We start from the raw sequence: 16373 nt of genomic DNA, 5'->3' as shown, positions 1-16373 counted from the left end.
GCAAGGCACACACGCATCGCTTCCCAATGCAGCATGTCGTTTATTATCAAGACTGATGTGTTTGGAAATGAAGCGCAAAACCAAAACAGAGATTTTCTCTTTGAAAGCATCAAACTTTCTAATTATGCAGAGGAGTATGCTGATGTTTACTATATACTCGCACACGCATAGTTTAATTACTGCACTCTCATGAATGGCACTCGAAAAGTTTCTTGTGAAAAAGCATGTATTTGGCCCCTATACGCCTCAGCAAAATCAGCAAGTCTGAATAAAATAGTGAGTGAACATTTGCACAAAAAAAAAACCTCCTCTGAAGGTGATTCATGCATGTGTGCGTATGATAATTAGCTTACAGGAGTGATCGTCCTGGCGGGAGACACTATCATGGCCGGACAGACGGAGAGTTTGCCGAATGTCAGGCGGTGAAGAGAATGGCAGCGATGTTTAAAACATGAGGCAAACACCGCAGTCCACACTTCCAGCTCTCTCTCTCGCCATCTTCCATCTCACCAATCTTGGATTAAAGAGCACAACCTGTCCTCACATCTTTAGAAAGCGCTGGCTGCAAGGAACTGCGAGCGTTCAGCACATACACGTCCTGTAATTTAGGGTTTCAAAGCGGTTCGACCACCATGACAACCGCACACTCTATCTTCCTGACTGGCAGTTCATTACTGCACATTTCCTGTAAGTGCAGGTGTGTATATTTGAACACGGCACCAGAGGTGTGTGTGAGCGGAGTGATTACGGCCTGTCTGGGGGAAACGACAGAAGCAGAGAGAGGACAGTCAATGGTAAATAGATTCTGTGTTTTCCAATGATGTGTCATGGTGACATGTAACACTCTAAACGCCACCCTCCTCCCTCTCTCTCTGTCGCTCTCCTATTACTGTCGTTCTGTCCACATTGACCTCAGCTGTCCATCTTTCCCGGTTTACCTTCACTGGAACGACGACACTATATCTACAGTACGGGACACTGAGGAGGACACCCGAAACAGTTAACAAGAGCGTCAGATTCAATGACCTAGATATCCACTAGGATTTACTCACTCTGTAATTTCTCAATATGCACAAAAAAACGGGATTACATTTTAGCTTGATTTTCAGGTGACAGAGTCCAGCAGATTGTACCAGCGCTAAATAAATTACACGCACCGCTCGATTGGACCTAAATAAGCAATTCCAGAAGCAATCTGAAGTCTTCGCACTTTAAAAATAATTCATTATTTGCTTTGCTAACAGCATTTCTAGAAATACACTTGGTCAAATAAGTCTCTCATTGGCTGTTCCGATGCATCATTCTAAGGCGGCATGTGATTGGTCAGAAATGTCAATCTCAAATTAGCAGGAATCGTTTCTGTCAAAATAGAACATACGAAATGTAAAGACTAAATCTTTATGGTTTTATATCAAAGAAATGCAATTTGTTTGACTATAAACATTTTAAAACCTTGCCCTTTTTGGGAATGTATTTGCTCAGATTCAGTGTGTCGAGTTTGAATGTCAAAGAGGATGAAGCGCATGTTTAAAGTACAGAACACTGAGCCGTAATGTAATCAGACCTGTTAGTTTACCAATACAGCTTGTGTTTCTCTGAACCCAGTCACCTGAGAAGTATTCCGAGTTCTAAAATTATCTCGAGGTATAGGGAAGGATAAAGAACATTCTTCTTTGAGTACTTGTTTTAAAGATTATCCAATAGGAATGATCCAGGTTCAATACAATTTGATTACTGACAGTTTCTGTTGATTGCCACGCAAAATAATTTCACCTCATCCGTCAGTTTGTAAAAAAACAAACAAATAACCATGCGTGCAGCGATGTACTTACAGTGAAAGTCTATAGAGCATGATACGGCACAGGTTAAATAAATATGCACACTATTTTAAAGTACAGCAACCAGGTTAAAACATTAAAAGTGCTGAAGTCATTCCTGGATTAAAGTAAAGACCATGTGAAGCCAGTAAAACTGTTACCAAACACCCACAGGAATTACAATGCAAAACCACCTAGAATTATAGTGGCACAGCTAAAAAGACAATTTAGAAAATTTAAAGAGGACCTATTAGGCATGATGTTTGAACATAAATGTGGGTCGGCAGTGTGTGTACACAACCATGCTATAATGGTAAACCATGCTCATTTAACAGCAGCATTCAAGTAAGAAATGTATTCTTATTAAAGCTACTAAAGTTATTCAATCAAGAGAAGTGAGTGATTCTTTTGTTGCTTGATTCATATTTAGCCATAGATACTGTATATTATGCTGCTTTCACTTTAATACACAGCTCTAATAAAACAATAAGACGCAATAAGACGTGAAAGAGAACTTAGTTTAATACTCACGGGACGTGCCATCTGACATCCAGCTTTCTGTGTGCGTTCTTCGGGTATGTGCGCTCAGAAAACCATATATCAGAAGTTTAGACTTATATGGCTTTAAAACGCATGCAGATAATAAACTTTCATCATGATGATGAACTGCAATGTCACGTGAGCGTGAGCGTGAGTGTGACCGCAATAGAGATGATAATCAAAACCAAACAGATGTTTTAGTTTTTGGCTATCCGAGGCATGAGCTGTAAAGGCTCCGCCCCCACAGCTCATTTGCATTTAAAGATACATGCACAAAAACAGCATGTTTATCCTTCCACTCAAAAATGAGCATTCACAACATGGTATAATAAATGATCTGTGGGGTATTTTGAGCTTAAACTTCACAGACATATTCTGGGGACACCTGAGAATTAATATATAACATGTAAAAAGTGGCATAAAAGGTCCCCTTTAAAGCTCAAATAACACATTTTAATTGGAGAAATATGTGTTAAGCATACTAACTACAAGTATCTAAACTCCAGGAATGGTCTATTGCATTACTGTAAACAGAATCGAACGTGTCAGATTGTAGTATTGAACTCAGAACATTGCTTTAAGACGGACAAGTAAATCTAAATTGGGAAATGTTTGGGATTTATGTATTAACACTGATGACTTTTCAGTCTGTGCATACTCCAATCTGAGCTGAAAAATGGATTATGCCTTAAAGCAAAGAAAATGGAGGAAATAAGAATATAAAAAGACAATACGGAAAGAGAGACAGGTTTGTCATAAGGTGTGTAATGGTCTATTCAAGTCTTTGTATCACAAACCATAAAATCAGTGTCCCCCCTAGGGTTCTGCCTGACTTGCAGCAGTTACATGGAGTCCTCCCACTGATTCACTCCATTTGAGTCCAAATCGCAAAGACCAACAAATGGCCTCCCTGCCGGCCTGCTTCAGGTTCACACTGACAGGAAAAAATTAATGCAAGTGATCTGTTTAGACTGGACTGCACAGCATCTCTTAACCGGAAGAACATATCTGCCTAAGAACATAACGCAATGAATGAAACACAAACTCCAAACAGACAAGCTGTTTCAGTTAAATGTTCACATGAGTTCAAGAAAAAGATCAAGTCAACACTCAAAGGTCAGTTAAGAAAGAAATAGGTTTTTAAATGACACAACAGGCTACATATATGGATGAAAGATCAGTGTGTAAAAACGGGAAAATTGTTTAAATCAAGAGTCTCTATTACTACATCTCAAATGTAATATTACATTAATAGCTCATCCTGCACTGTCTGTAGTAGAGGCATTCCAGCTGGCTAACGCAGATTTGCCGCATAAATTACTCGTAATAGTCTTAGATATATATTTAAATACCATGGCTACCTCCTGCAACACCCTTGCACCTCTCATAGCTTCCTTGGAAGATTCAAAAATCTAGTTATTCACAATATATCATCCAGCAAAGTTATTAAATCAACATCCGTGGCATTGTATGATTTTGTGAAAATGGGTCAAGTTAAAAGGTCTAAAGGGAGTGAGTTCAGAAACACACACACACACACACACACACACACACACACACACACACACACACACACACACACACACACACACACACACACACACACACACACACACACACACACACACACACACACACACACACACACACACACACACACACACACACACAGGTGCAGGATACTGCAGGCTCATTGATTCTCAGTTTGTCTTTCTGCATGCTGCGAGCATGTTTTCAAGCTGTTAAAGGCTGCTTTTAGATCAGTTTTAGCAGGTCGTCTCTTCTGTACCTAGTGAGGCATAATCAATGTACACTGACAAAAAGCCAACTCTAGACTGATGGCCGTCTCTCCTGCTGTCTTTAAACACCATTCAGAAGGGCTGTAATGAAGACATGTCTGTCTATCACAGGAGATCTCCATATGAAAGGCCAAATTTGTATTCACTACCCTACTTCACTCTGTTTCTGCTATTTAAGAGCCTCTTGTACTGTATTAGGCTAGCAGGGTTTAGCAAAACACTCCAGATCCCTTTTGAATTTCAACCGATTCATTATTATTTTCACCCAAAACACACTCTCGCTCACTTTCAATACAGAGGATCAAATCAGCACATTCATCCAGGACTTCACAAGGTGTCTTCATGAATTTTAAATGATCTTATTAAAAAGAATTACTCTGCTTTGGGAGGGGCAAAATACAAGAGAACGAACGTGCGCAAGAACGAAACAGGAAAAAGAAAGCGCTACACAGATGAATGCATTAATTCAATTACTCTAGTGCAGTCCAGAGCACTGCACAGGAAGCACACACACACAGAGCAAAATAATAGGAAATAGCAAGAGACCACCATTTTAATTGCACACAAATCAAATCAGTCATGATCTGGAGAAGATAACGGACACGTGGAATGAGAGGAGATGAGCAGTGGAATATAGGGAAGAATTCCATGTTTGTGCTTCTGACTGACAGATTAATAAAATGAGGTTGGATCTAGCAAATATGGAAAGGGAGGGGGGGGGGGGTGTCAGTGTCTGTATGTGTGGCAGAATGAGTGGAAGAATGATCTGAAAGTGTGTGGTGGGCATTTTACATTTCCCCCCTTTTTGCGGTGACAAAAGTAAAACCGTAGGTTAAGACATCTTTAAAAATTGCAAGAGTAAAACATCTCTTATCATATGGTATGAAAGAGGATAGCCTTGGTTTCCACAAGTTGTGGTGCCAAAGAAATCAAGTAGTAACTGTCTAAAACATGGAACAAGATAGGTTTAAGGCCCGTTCTCACCAAGGACAATAACTATATAGATAACTATATTAGCGTCCACATCAGCAAGTATGAACAGTCTAAAACATGGAACAAGATATTGAGGGTTAAATACTACCTAATATATATTTTTAACTTTTAAAGGTTAAAAATAACCTTAACCGGGGGTTAAAAATGATCAGTCTAAAACATGGAACAAGATATTAAAGGTATACTATATATTTTTACCTTTTATGGGCTAAAAATAAGCCTACACTCTCAGAAAAAAAGGTACAGTGGAGGTTAAATTTTGTTCCTTGGGGAACAAAACGTATAACTGTACCTTTAAAGGTACACAATTACCCCTACAATTAACCATTGGCAGGCAAGTTCAGTCCTAGTGAGTCGCTGTCCTGCAGAGTTTGGCTCCAACCCTGAAAGACATCTATAGAAGCTCTTATTGAGAATTAACAGAGGTTTAGATGTTGGTTTTATTGAAAATTCCAGTCTATATTCCAGTCATGGTGATCAGTGTTTCATTTAGTTGGCCAGTTTGACTCTTGGCTTTAGTTTTTCGTTTAAGTTACAGTGTTAACAGTGTTTTGCCATAAACAAAAATTGTCATGAAGAAAAATGTTTGACTGAAATTCATTAACATTCCCCAACAATACTTTCTTGCCACAGATCAGGCATTCTGAATTTTGATTTTTAAATACATTCTAGGGGAAAAAAACTTTAGATGCACACAGATATCAAGAATCAGCATATGAATCTCAACAATGGTGACATGCTTAATGCTGCAATGCATGCTGGGAGCCATGAGTTTTATACTATGGTGGCTTAGTAGGGTTGGAGCTAAACTCTGCAGGATATCAGCTCTCTAGGACCGAACTTGCCTACCCCTGACTTAGAGGTACAAAAATGTACCCTTAAGGGTACAGCCCCAGTGACAAGCCATTGTACCCCTAAAGGCACAATCATGTACTTTATTTTCTGAGAGTGTAACCAGGGGTTAAAAAGACACTAGTAAAGGGTTAATTGTGGTTGTCTAAATTTGTAGCATCACGGTAACCCCAAGTTGTGGTGCCAAAGATATCAAGTATGAACTGTCAACAACACGGAACAAGATATTAAGGGTTAAAAACTATTGTGTAATATATATATTAATATAATATAATATACCCACGGGTTAAAAATAACCTTAACCAGCTGTTAAAAAGACAGTAAATGGTTAAATGTGGTCGTCTAGATTTGTATCTTGAAACAAACAAACAAAAACAAAAAAACAAAGGGATCGGCAACAAAATGAGAAACTTCTAAAAGTTGTAGCATCACTAATCCCCTGTATGTGGATATGAATTTGTCTAAACATACAGCTGATCTGATTCCAGCATTACAATCCCTGGATCTCATTCAAGCGAAAATTAATCATCATGGGGAAAAAGGTGTATGCTTTTGAAGTTTTACATTCCACTCACTCTCCCAATATCTGTCGTTTCGAGCAGCCACTGAACAAGGGCATCTTTTGATTTTCAATGTTTTGATGTGTGCCAAGATGAGTGTGTGTGATTTAAAGCGCTTTAAACTTCCAATGCCACTACTATTACTGCTACCACTGTTTTTTTTCTAGACAGGCCAAGTAATTAAAAAACCCAAATGAAAAAAAAAAACACTTAATTGGAAGAGGAGGAGGAAGAAAGCCCTCTGTCCGTTACATTAAAGTGATTAAAGGCAGCCATCTGAGGAGAGCATGTTCCACTTTCAATGCATTTTTATGGTGTTTGAACTATCACACAGAAGACGGATGTATCCAGAATGAAGACAGAGAAAGAAAGCAAATAAATTGTGGAATAATGAAAGGGATGAGAAAGAAAAAAGATAGTAGAGAAAGAGGGAGATACAGGACGAGAGTAAAGGAGAGAGACGCTAGTCCAATTAGCCTCTCGGTGTGGAGTAATAGTGCGAGTATGAAATGGATGGATGAATAGAGTTAGCGCCTCTACAGCAACACCACAGGGGTTATTCCACATGACAAAGAGCCTTTAATTACCTCATTCTAGGCTCTTTATTTCCCCGTGGCTGTGCCACTGTGTAAATCTTTCAAATACAGCTTTTCTCTTGTGCTCCTATTTGAGCCATGAAACATGTCATCCACATCTGTGGAACTAAAAATGTTGGTCAAAACACTCATTTTTTTCCTACTCTGCAACTAGTCAATGAAAGACTTATTACACTGGGGGAATGCAGTGAGCATAAATTGGACCTCTGCAGAAAATTGTGGGCCCACAAACGAGGTTTATTGTGGTCAAATGAACAACCTCAAACAGTGATTCTGACCTGAAGTGTTTAAAGGGATAGTTTGCCCAAAAAGGAACTTTTTCTCACCCTCGCGTCATTCAAAACCAGTATGACTTCCTTTTTTCTGTGTAACACAAGTTATTTTGTAAAATCTTGGTAGGTGCCGATAGCCTCGTGGGCACTGCTTCGCTTCAGGCGACCCGAGTTTGAGTCCCGGCTCGCGGACCTTTCCTGATTGCGTCCCCTCTCCCTTTCCCCACTTCGCTTCCTTTGTACATACTCTCCTTTCATAGCAAAAACGCCAAAAAAAGTTTATTTTAGTGATGTCAATGGGGTCAATAGTGATGTTCTTTGTCACACAGGTTTGGAACAACATGAGGGTGAGTAAATGACAGAATTTTAAGATAAACTGCCCTTTTAATGAGCGCAGTGTAATGGTCTGGGTGTATGTTACTTAAGACCCATGTTTGGAGTTTCCCCAAGGAGAGTGATGGAGGCGAATATATGCTGCGCCATTCTGTTTTGGTTTGTGCTATTCTTTAAACAAAATACAATCATTAACGGTAAGCTGTGTCATGTGGATCATTTACAGTGCACTATAGGTTACACCAGCACAGGGGCATTGAGTCTTTTCAGGCATCCAGTTGTGTCTTAGGTGGACGCATTTGAGTGGCCAAGGATCATTAATAATGAACCTGCATCATTGCATTTCTCCGGGGCAGTGTTCTTGCTGTGTGATGCCTGGTCAAGGTGTGCTAATCAGGGTAACCCCACACCGGCATGCTCTTTCAGACACAATAATGAGTCCCTTTTACATGTTTTACCATGGCCTGACCTTACTGCAACCCTGTAGGCATGACCTCTCAAAGAAACAACCTTTCTCTCTGTTCAGAGTGTCGAAAACCACACCAAAGCCTCGTCTGTCACGCACTATGAACGTATGCTCTTTTCCCTTGGAAGAAATTAAGCCTATTGCTTAACCCGCGGTGACCACAATGAATATCGAAGATTAATCCACCCTGTTCTGTGTGACATATCCTGGGGAGGGTATGCATAGCTGGCGGGCGTTGAGGCGTCTGGCCTTAACTGACCTGATGCGGGGTGACTTCAGAGAGTTTAATAGACTCTCCATGTTACTCCATCAATCTCTTTACAACCTCTCCGTAGGACTCTTTACGTGCCTTCATAACCCCGCAGGAGGATGGGGGATGAGAGGATGAAAAAGGATTGTAAGATGGGAGAATGAACCGAGAGAAGAGCATTTCAGTGAAAAGAATGATGGGTATTGTAGAGGATCATGGGGGCATTTCATTTACAAGACATTATCATTGTGCCCGAGTGCTTTAAAGCTGATGTATTTACCCCTCTTCACCGTTCTCCCTCTCTCTCTCACACTCATATCTGCATGTCTTCAGCTCTGACAGCTGCTCACTTAATAGATCCCGTTTGACAGTGCATAAGCCAATTAAAATGTTGCTGATTTAATTGAGCTGGGCAAAACCAGCCTATGCCAGAAAATGAGTCCATTAAAGAGGCGATAGGGGCCAGTGAAGCGGAGGCCATTCGTGCTGTGAACCAAAGTCACATCCCGTCCCCTTGTCTCCTCCCCTCCTGGCTCTGCGCATTCCCATTTGGGAAGAGCAGAGCTCTGCGAGGGCCGAACGTTGATGCCGGATTACAGGCAAATTAGAGTCAATGAATGGATTTGTTCAGTCGCTTCACCAAAGGAGTCCGAATCAGGGGTATCCAATCCCTCTCTATGAGGCCCGCAGTCGAGCTTAGCTCTAGCCCTAATTCAACACCTTAACCAGATAACTGAGGCATCTGGGATCTCTTCCAGGCAGGTGTGTTGGGGCTAAACCTGCAGGATTGGATACCCCTGGTCTAATGGTCAGGATTGCACTTACTGAAGGGTTAAAAACTTGAGTAAACTTTGCGACATATTGATGAATATGTCTCTGGAACTTCGGAGCCAGGTTTAAAAGAACATCAATTCTCACCATCACGATACTACGCCAATTGGGAGATATCCAGCATATCTTATACCACTAGACAGTAAAGCTCTACGCACAGCCACAGATAAAAGAAGCCACTTCATTTAGATAAAAATGAGACCAAGACGAGCAGCAGTCCCTGGTGCGTATACCCAAAACTTTGAGGGCTAAAGCTGGTTGAGGCGTTCAGGTATCTTATGTGGAGTTCTGCATGATAGAGGCTATCTTTACGGATAATTAAAATTCTCAATCATTCTCGTGCAGACAGATTGAAGACGCCTGAGGGTTGAATATAATAGCAAGCGTGACTTTATCTCCGGAAAACCTTGCTGATAGTCGAAATGTTCTCAAACTTCAATTGCACTTTGGTAAAGGAACATCACATGGCTTTATTACTAGTAATCCAAACCCAAAACCAGGTTCATGTAATCCAAAGCAACCGCTTCATGTAAATCCCCTCGCTCTCTGAGCCGCGGATCCATCCATGTTATCCAGTCTGGGAAATGAGGCATTAAAAAGTGATGCTTACACTTACAGAGCCAGGCTCTTGTTCAATCAGTGCAGGTAAAGTCGTTTAGCGATGCCTGGACTGGCCTCTCACTCAAGTGTGAGCTTAAGGAGAAATGGAAAGGGAATGAGATTTCAAACATGACAAAGGGGTAATGGATGAACTCAACAAGCAAAGGACAACGAGAGGATGAGATCTCAAACCTAAGGGGCAAAGTTTCTCTCTCTTAAAGTTAAACTGTGACGTCTACAACTTGAAACTTCTTTTTTTTTTTTTTTTTTTTGGATCAATCTGTAGCCACTCATACATGAAATAGTCTCAAGACACAGCCCCATTTCACATCCCAAGATTTGGCTATTGCTCATCACAGGATGAACTTGACTTTGCCAGGTCAGATCTCTGCTGTAGCGACAGCCCCCCTGCGTGCTCCTCTTGATAGGCTCACTGAGGCAATGCAATAAAATTTGAAATGAGGAACAGCATGCCTGCCTGCAGAGAGAGGAGATGAGTATATGGGCTGCATCGCTGAAGCCCTGCAGCTGTGGGTCTGTTTGGAAGACAGTTCATAACCAGCTGGCTCCAACAAGTCATCATCTCTCCCTAACACACACACACACACACAGCGTTCCTAACATTAAGACAGTGCTGAACGTCAGCCCGTAATTTCATTTTCTCATTGATGTCATCCGATTTGACAGGCAAGAAACGGCAGGACACAAATTGCACACAATAAGATGTGCCGATATGCTCTTCCTCTAACTGATACTGGATCTCTTCCCCCCTCCCCTTCACTCCTGCAGTCTCCAAACCTCATATTTTCTTTACAGGACAATGTAGACCTGACAGGAAAGTAGAATGGGAATGATTCAAACTCTGTGAACCATAACTCTTGATATATCACAAGAACATGCACAGTCTCTGACAACCTCATTTTCTTATTATTAAAAGTTCATGATGTCTAAAGGAGGAACTCCTGACGTTTCTTGTGTCAAAGACAACATTAGTCACATTCAGTATGTCAAAGACAGATGTAGAGAGAAGCAGACTCACCCGATTCAACCCAATTCAAAACTAAAAACTCCAAAACCAAAAGCCTACCCGTCACATTTATGTCTGAAATGTGCATCATATCAGCCAGGTGCAGGCGTCAGATTGACGCTCGCAGTGCACGTTATGACACAGTAATGCACTTCAAAGGCGTGCCGATCAAAGCACGGGATGTTTACTGGAGCATGCGGTTTGGTTAATCCCCTCGAGTGTGACTCAGGACCGTGTCGGCCCGCCAGCAAAGAATGGGTCGTCTCCCTAGCTGCAGAGTGCAGCCGTGGGGCGACCGCAACATGCGGCGGGCGGGTTCAGCACCATGGAGAGCACCCGCTCAGCACAGGTGGGAGGCTCAGAAAAGCCATGATGAGGTGTCGAGTGATGGGATTAATGAATGAGTGAACACATCAATAGGGAATGCATTATTGTAATCGCCTTTGGTGCTTAACGTCACATGAATCAGCCATGTCTCTCTGTGTGTTCAATGACTGTGTGGATATTACAGTATTCTGCCAAAGGCGCAGTGAGATGGTTAGTTATACACAAGCAAGGTTTCCAAAGGAAGGAAGAGTCTGTGCTCAGGTGCCATATGACAGATACGCACTTTCTCCTTTACAGTGATTCAATTCAGAGATATAAGAGGGGAATACTATTAAAAAAGTTTAAATTCTCATTTCCTAAACTGTCAGAAACTGCCAGTGTTACTGGCATTCACACAACTGTCACAGTCGAATTGATATTTATGCTTGAATTACCATTCGTGCTCAGTTGTGTATTCATTGTCTGTACAAAATTGCACAACTTAATGTTCATTAGCATCTTGCTGAAAGTTTTTATATATTTTATACTGTGATTATTAGTATTTTGTTAATAAATATAAATGAATACAATAAAATTAACTATAAATATAAATACTTTATTAGTAAAATACATATTTATAATATAAAATGTATTATTTTATTTATTAAGAAAACTGCAATAGAAAATAGAATTGAAAAATACAAAAGTCACAGTTGTGATGTGTGTGCATATAGCACTAAATATTACTGAAAAATGAGAAGAAATAGCTTTATAGGTGTTGTCTTTTCCAGCAAGGTGTCAGTAACGGGTGGCCACTGTCTCACCGGCCAGCTAGAGAAAGGAGAGAGACAGTCTAGAGGAAGTATATTTCTTTGATTTATATCACTTTTATCGATCTCCCCCTGCCCTTGATGTATTCGATCTCCAGCTCAACTTCTCGGACGCGTTTGGTGTAAAAGGGCTGCTTTGAAGCAGTCATGACAGAAGATCATGCGCACAGGCTCATACCCTAAGTTTGCGCATCACAACAGCACCGACTCACCCCAGGGTTGTCATGGTGACGATGGTGTACCAGAAAGCCGCGGGTATGCTGGTGAACTTGCTGGCTGAGGAGCCCTTCTCTGCGTAGAACATGACGGTGGCAAAGATGATGATGGCCATGGTGAGCGAGAAGAGCAGGAAGCCCAGCTCGGACGCGCAGCTCTTGAGCGTGTACCCCAGGATGCGAAGTCCCGCGGAGTGCCGCGAAAATTTGAAAATCCGAAACACCCTGAAGACCCTGAGGGTGACGAAGGCCCCGCTTACGTCCTCGTTGTCCGTCATGACCAGGCCTATGTAGTAAGGCATGATGGCCACCACGTCAATGATGCTCATGACGCTCTTGACGAACTTGTACCTGCTGGGCGCGGCGACCAGACGCAGCAGGTACTCAACAGTGAAGATCATGACGCAGGCCGTATCCAAACAGAAGAACGCGAGGGCGTAGCGCTCCCCGCACGAGACCTCCTTCATCCGGTTTGCCGCGCTGCTGCACGGGACCGTCTCCACCACGTTGGCCATAACGGAGACGGCGATGAAAAAGCCCGTGACGTAATAGAACACCAGCGCCATGGTGCTCGTGTGCGGGTTCTCAAACGCGCGCCACATGGTCTCGCGGAACGACATATCCGGCGGCACCATGTCTTTGCTGTTTTCATTCTCCTCATCGTCTTGAATCCTCTCCGCGTTCTCCCTCCTGCGATCTTTGTACTCCTCATAACAGCAGTCCCCTATTATCTCAGGAATGATGCCGAAGAAGGCCAGCTCCTCGTCATAGGCGGAGATGCACTCGTGGCGAGGGTAGTGCAGCTTCCCGGTCCGGTAGAAGTTGAGGATGTGCCTGAAGATGTCCGGGTCGCGGTCGAAAAAGTACTCGTTGGTCTCCTCGTGGAAGAAGAAGTCGCGCTCTGTGCTTCCTAGTAAGGTGTCAGGGTACCTCTCCAAAGTATTCCGCCAAGTTTGAAACCTAGTGCCGCTGACGTTCAAGATGATCAGGCCGTCCTGACCTCGCCTCTTTTCCCGTGGAGGCGGCGGCATCGGCGCGCTCGCCACGGGCATCCATCCTATGGCCGCGGCGCGCGCGAACGGTAGCCACGCGGCGACTCCGGCTGCCATGCTGACCCAATGTGCGCGACCCGGTGAGACCGAAGCAGGTTTTGCGCTCACAGATCCGCCACGAACAGAAAGGACATCTGGAGAGACACAATGCGCAATCACTTGATGTAAAGTTCAAGGAAGACTATTTCTCACGCGTAGCAGAACATTGCACAATGAGCCATATTATTGATCAAGATCATGCATTCGAATGGCAAGGTGGAATTACAGCGAGGGCAGAAAGGAATGCTGGTGTATGTGTGCATGCGTAAAAAGACTGCCTTTTCGGTCAAACATGAACGGCTGAGAATGCACCGCATCTTTTTTACAGTGTAACCTACTGCTCATGAGCAAGATAAATAACTTACCTCCTCATAAATGGATTTGGATGCAAAAGTGCAGTTTTTACGCACGGATCATCAGTTATAGTCCACTTTGAAACGCTGTTCCGCTGTTACCCACAAATAAGTATCCAAAAATGCGCTCTCGGATGTGTTCTAGAGCAAATGCAACAAGTTTAGAAGTCAGGTAGAGGATTCACGTTGTCCAAGGACATCCTTTTTTTTTTACCGGTCAAAGCTTCTGTGTTTCACACTGACGCTCTTGGAGAAACCTGCCACAGTGGTCCTTTCATAGGAAGAGAAGACCACCCTGGCGAGTGCGCGCTCGGTGTTTCAAAAGCAGAGAATGTCACTTTCCTATCCGCTTCTCGAAAACGTAATCCAATGACCCGAGATCTGTTTCGCAGGGTCCGCCTGTATCACGAACAAAAAGTGAACCCGCAACAAATGCTTCGCGGGAAGTTGCTTCATCCGCTACCGACGAAGGTCTGTGAGTCTGCGGTGGAGCCCAAGTTGCTTCTGCTCACGGCGCATTGGAGGCGTGTCACGTGCTACGGGCATTGGTTAACACATATGAATGTAACTGCCTGTGTGAATGGTGCATAATGTACCATGAGTAGTGTTACGTGTAAATGCTTATTTGAAGCATTCGATTCTCATCAACATCCTATAGCGCATTGTGTTAAGTTGTTCAATGGTTTTCTTTGTATTATTATTAAATAGAGTTTCGCTGGAATTCAGCGAACTGTTGAATGGCGAGCTCAGAGCGTTGCGGATATTTTCACGTCTCGGGTTATTGATTCACACACTCAGCGCTGCTAGATGTGCAGCGGGGGAAGCCGCTAGATGGAGACAGTTTTCGGAGGTGAGGGAGCATCAGACCTGTAAGAGCGAATGGGTTCGTTCGAGTCATGCGAAGGTCTCTTGCTGTGACAAACACAATCAGCAAGCTCAAAATGCGATTATCTATGTTGCAGCTATACATGGGTCAATGACACGAACGACGAAAAAGGAGAAATGCTGTACGTGGCAAGTTTTGTTGTTGTTTTTTTGTGAGGAACTGCGTCGACAAGGGCATTACCAAAACATTATTATTATTAATTAATATTAATAATTACAGAATTATTTTAAATGTAAACATACATTTGGTTAATCATGTGATTAATCCACCCTGATATCCATTTGAGGGGCAAACTTTTTTCTTTTCTTTTTTGATCCTACAAACATAAACAAAATGGCTTCATTGAAATAAGAAATAAGAGTCGAATAGACACGATCGTTTTTTGCTGAGATAAACTTAAAGTATTTCTACTTCAGAACTGTGGTTTCTGAGATAATACCCAATAATCGACTTCGCCAAAAACTGATTTCAGCCAGTGAACCAAAACAGCTGCGGCAGCTCAGAGCGCCATGCGTGTTTGTCTGCGCGCCCCCGTGATGAATTTCCTGGCGCAGGGCCTCCCTCTTCTCCATTGCCTTCCAAATTAGTCACGTAGACGCATCACAGATGAAACGTTGCGAGAGAAAGAGAAAAGGAGAGAGTTTTGATCACAAAGGCTCGCTGGGGCTGGGGTTCTTTCAGCACCATGGACAGCGACCGGCCGCAGTTGCACTGCCGCCTTATTGATTATTGGCAACGCGATTCACGTGCTTATAGCCAATTTCCATTATCGTTACAGTTTATGTCCTTTCTCTCTTTTCCCTTACACTGCTTGAAATGCAGATCTGTATTGATAACCCTTAAATATTCTCTACACACTTGTTTTTGCAATTCAGCACAAACCACAGAATGCACATTCTGTTCACACCTTGTTTTTCAAGTTATAGTCTAGAAATTAAGAGTAAAGTTAATTAAGATGTAAAATACATCAAGAAGAAAATAATTGTAATATTTGAATACTGATTTGCCCCTGGTCTTGTATTTTTTTGAATATTCATCTATTTTACTTAAATACATAATGAAGCACAAATCCAATGTTTATTTTTGGGAGATTGATTAGTTATAGATAAACTATTTTCTAAAATAAAATTAGCAGCATTTTATTAACAGCACTGAATAAAAAAAATTTTAAGGATCAGAAACGCTATTTTAAACTGTCCCACATTTCACACCACTTTTACTGGATTACATATATATATATATATATATATAGTAAGTTACTATATGTATATACATACATTACTTTAAAGGATTAGTTCACCCCAAAATGAAAATTTTCTGAGAATTTACTCACCCCCATCTCATCCAAGATGTTCATGTCTTTCTTTTTTCAGTCGAAAAGAAATTAAGTTTTCGGAAGAAAACATTCCAGGATTTTTCATCATATAATGGTTTGCAACCAAAATGCTGAAGGTCCAAATCAATGCAGTTTCAAAGGGCTTTAAAGTGCTTCAAATGGTACTGCGCGATCCCAGCTGAGGAATGGGGTCTTATCTAGCGAAACAATCGTCATTTTCAAAAAATAAATAAAAATGAATATACATGCTAAGGATGACGTAATCACGTCGGAGAGGTCACGCAAGACGTAGGCAGAAGTACCGGCTCCGTGTTTAAAAAGCGCTCGTGTGAAGACTAATACAAACGCCCTTTAGCAAAAAAAAGGTAAAACAACGATATCGGACGATTTTAAAGTTGAAAATTGAGTGTTTGTACAGGG

General features: G+C 42.0%; 1 protein-coding gene across 1 annotated transcript in view; it reads right to left on the bottom strand.

The window, feature by feature from the left end:
- Positions 1-14167, bottom strand: part of kcnd2 (potassium voltage-gated channel, Shal-related subfamily, member 2) — a 163542-nt gene extending 149375 nt beyond the window's left edge. Inside the window, exon 1 of the mRNA XM_079816381.1 lies at positions 12285-14167. Within this exon, the coding sequence (XP_079672507.1) occupies positions 12285-13396 (1112 nt within the window). The 5' untranslated portion in view covers positions 13397-14167. The remainder of the gene's footprint in view (positions 1-12284) is intronic.
- Between the last annotated feature and the right edge of the window lie 2206 nt (positions 14168-16373).

This window comes from Gobio gobio, assembly GCF_949357685.1.
Source record: "Gobio gobio genome assembly, chromosome: 5".
NCBI classification, from domain to species: Eukaryota; Metazoa; Chordata; class Actinopteri; order Cypriniformes; family Gobionidae; genus Gobio; species Gobio gobio.
This window is presented reverse-complemented; position numbering and strand designations above follow the sequence as displayed.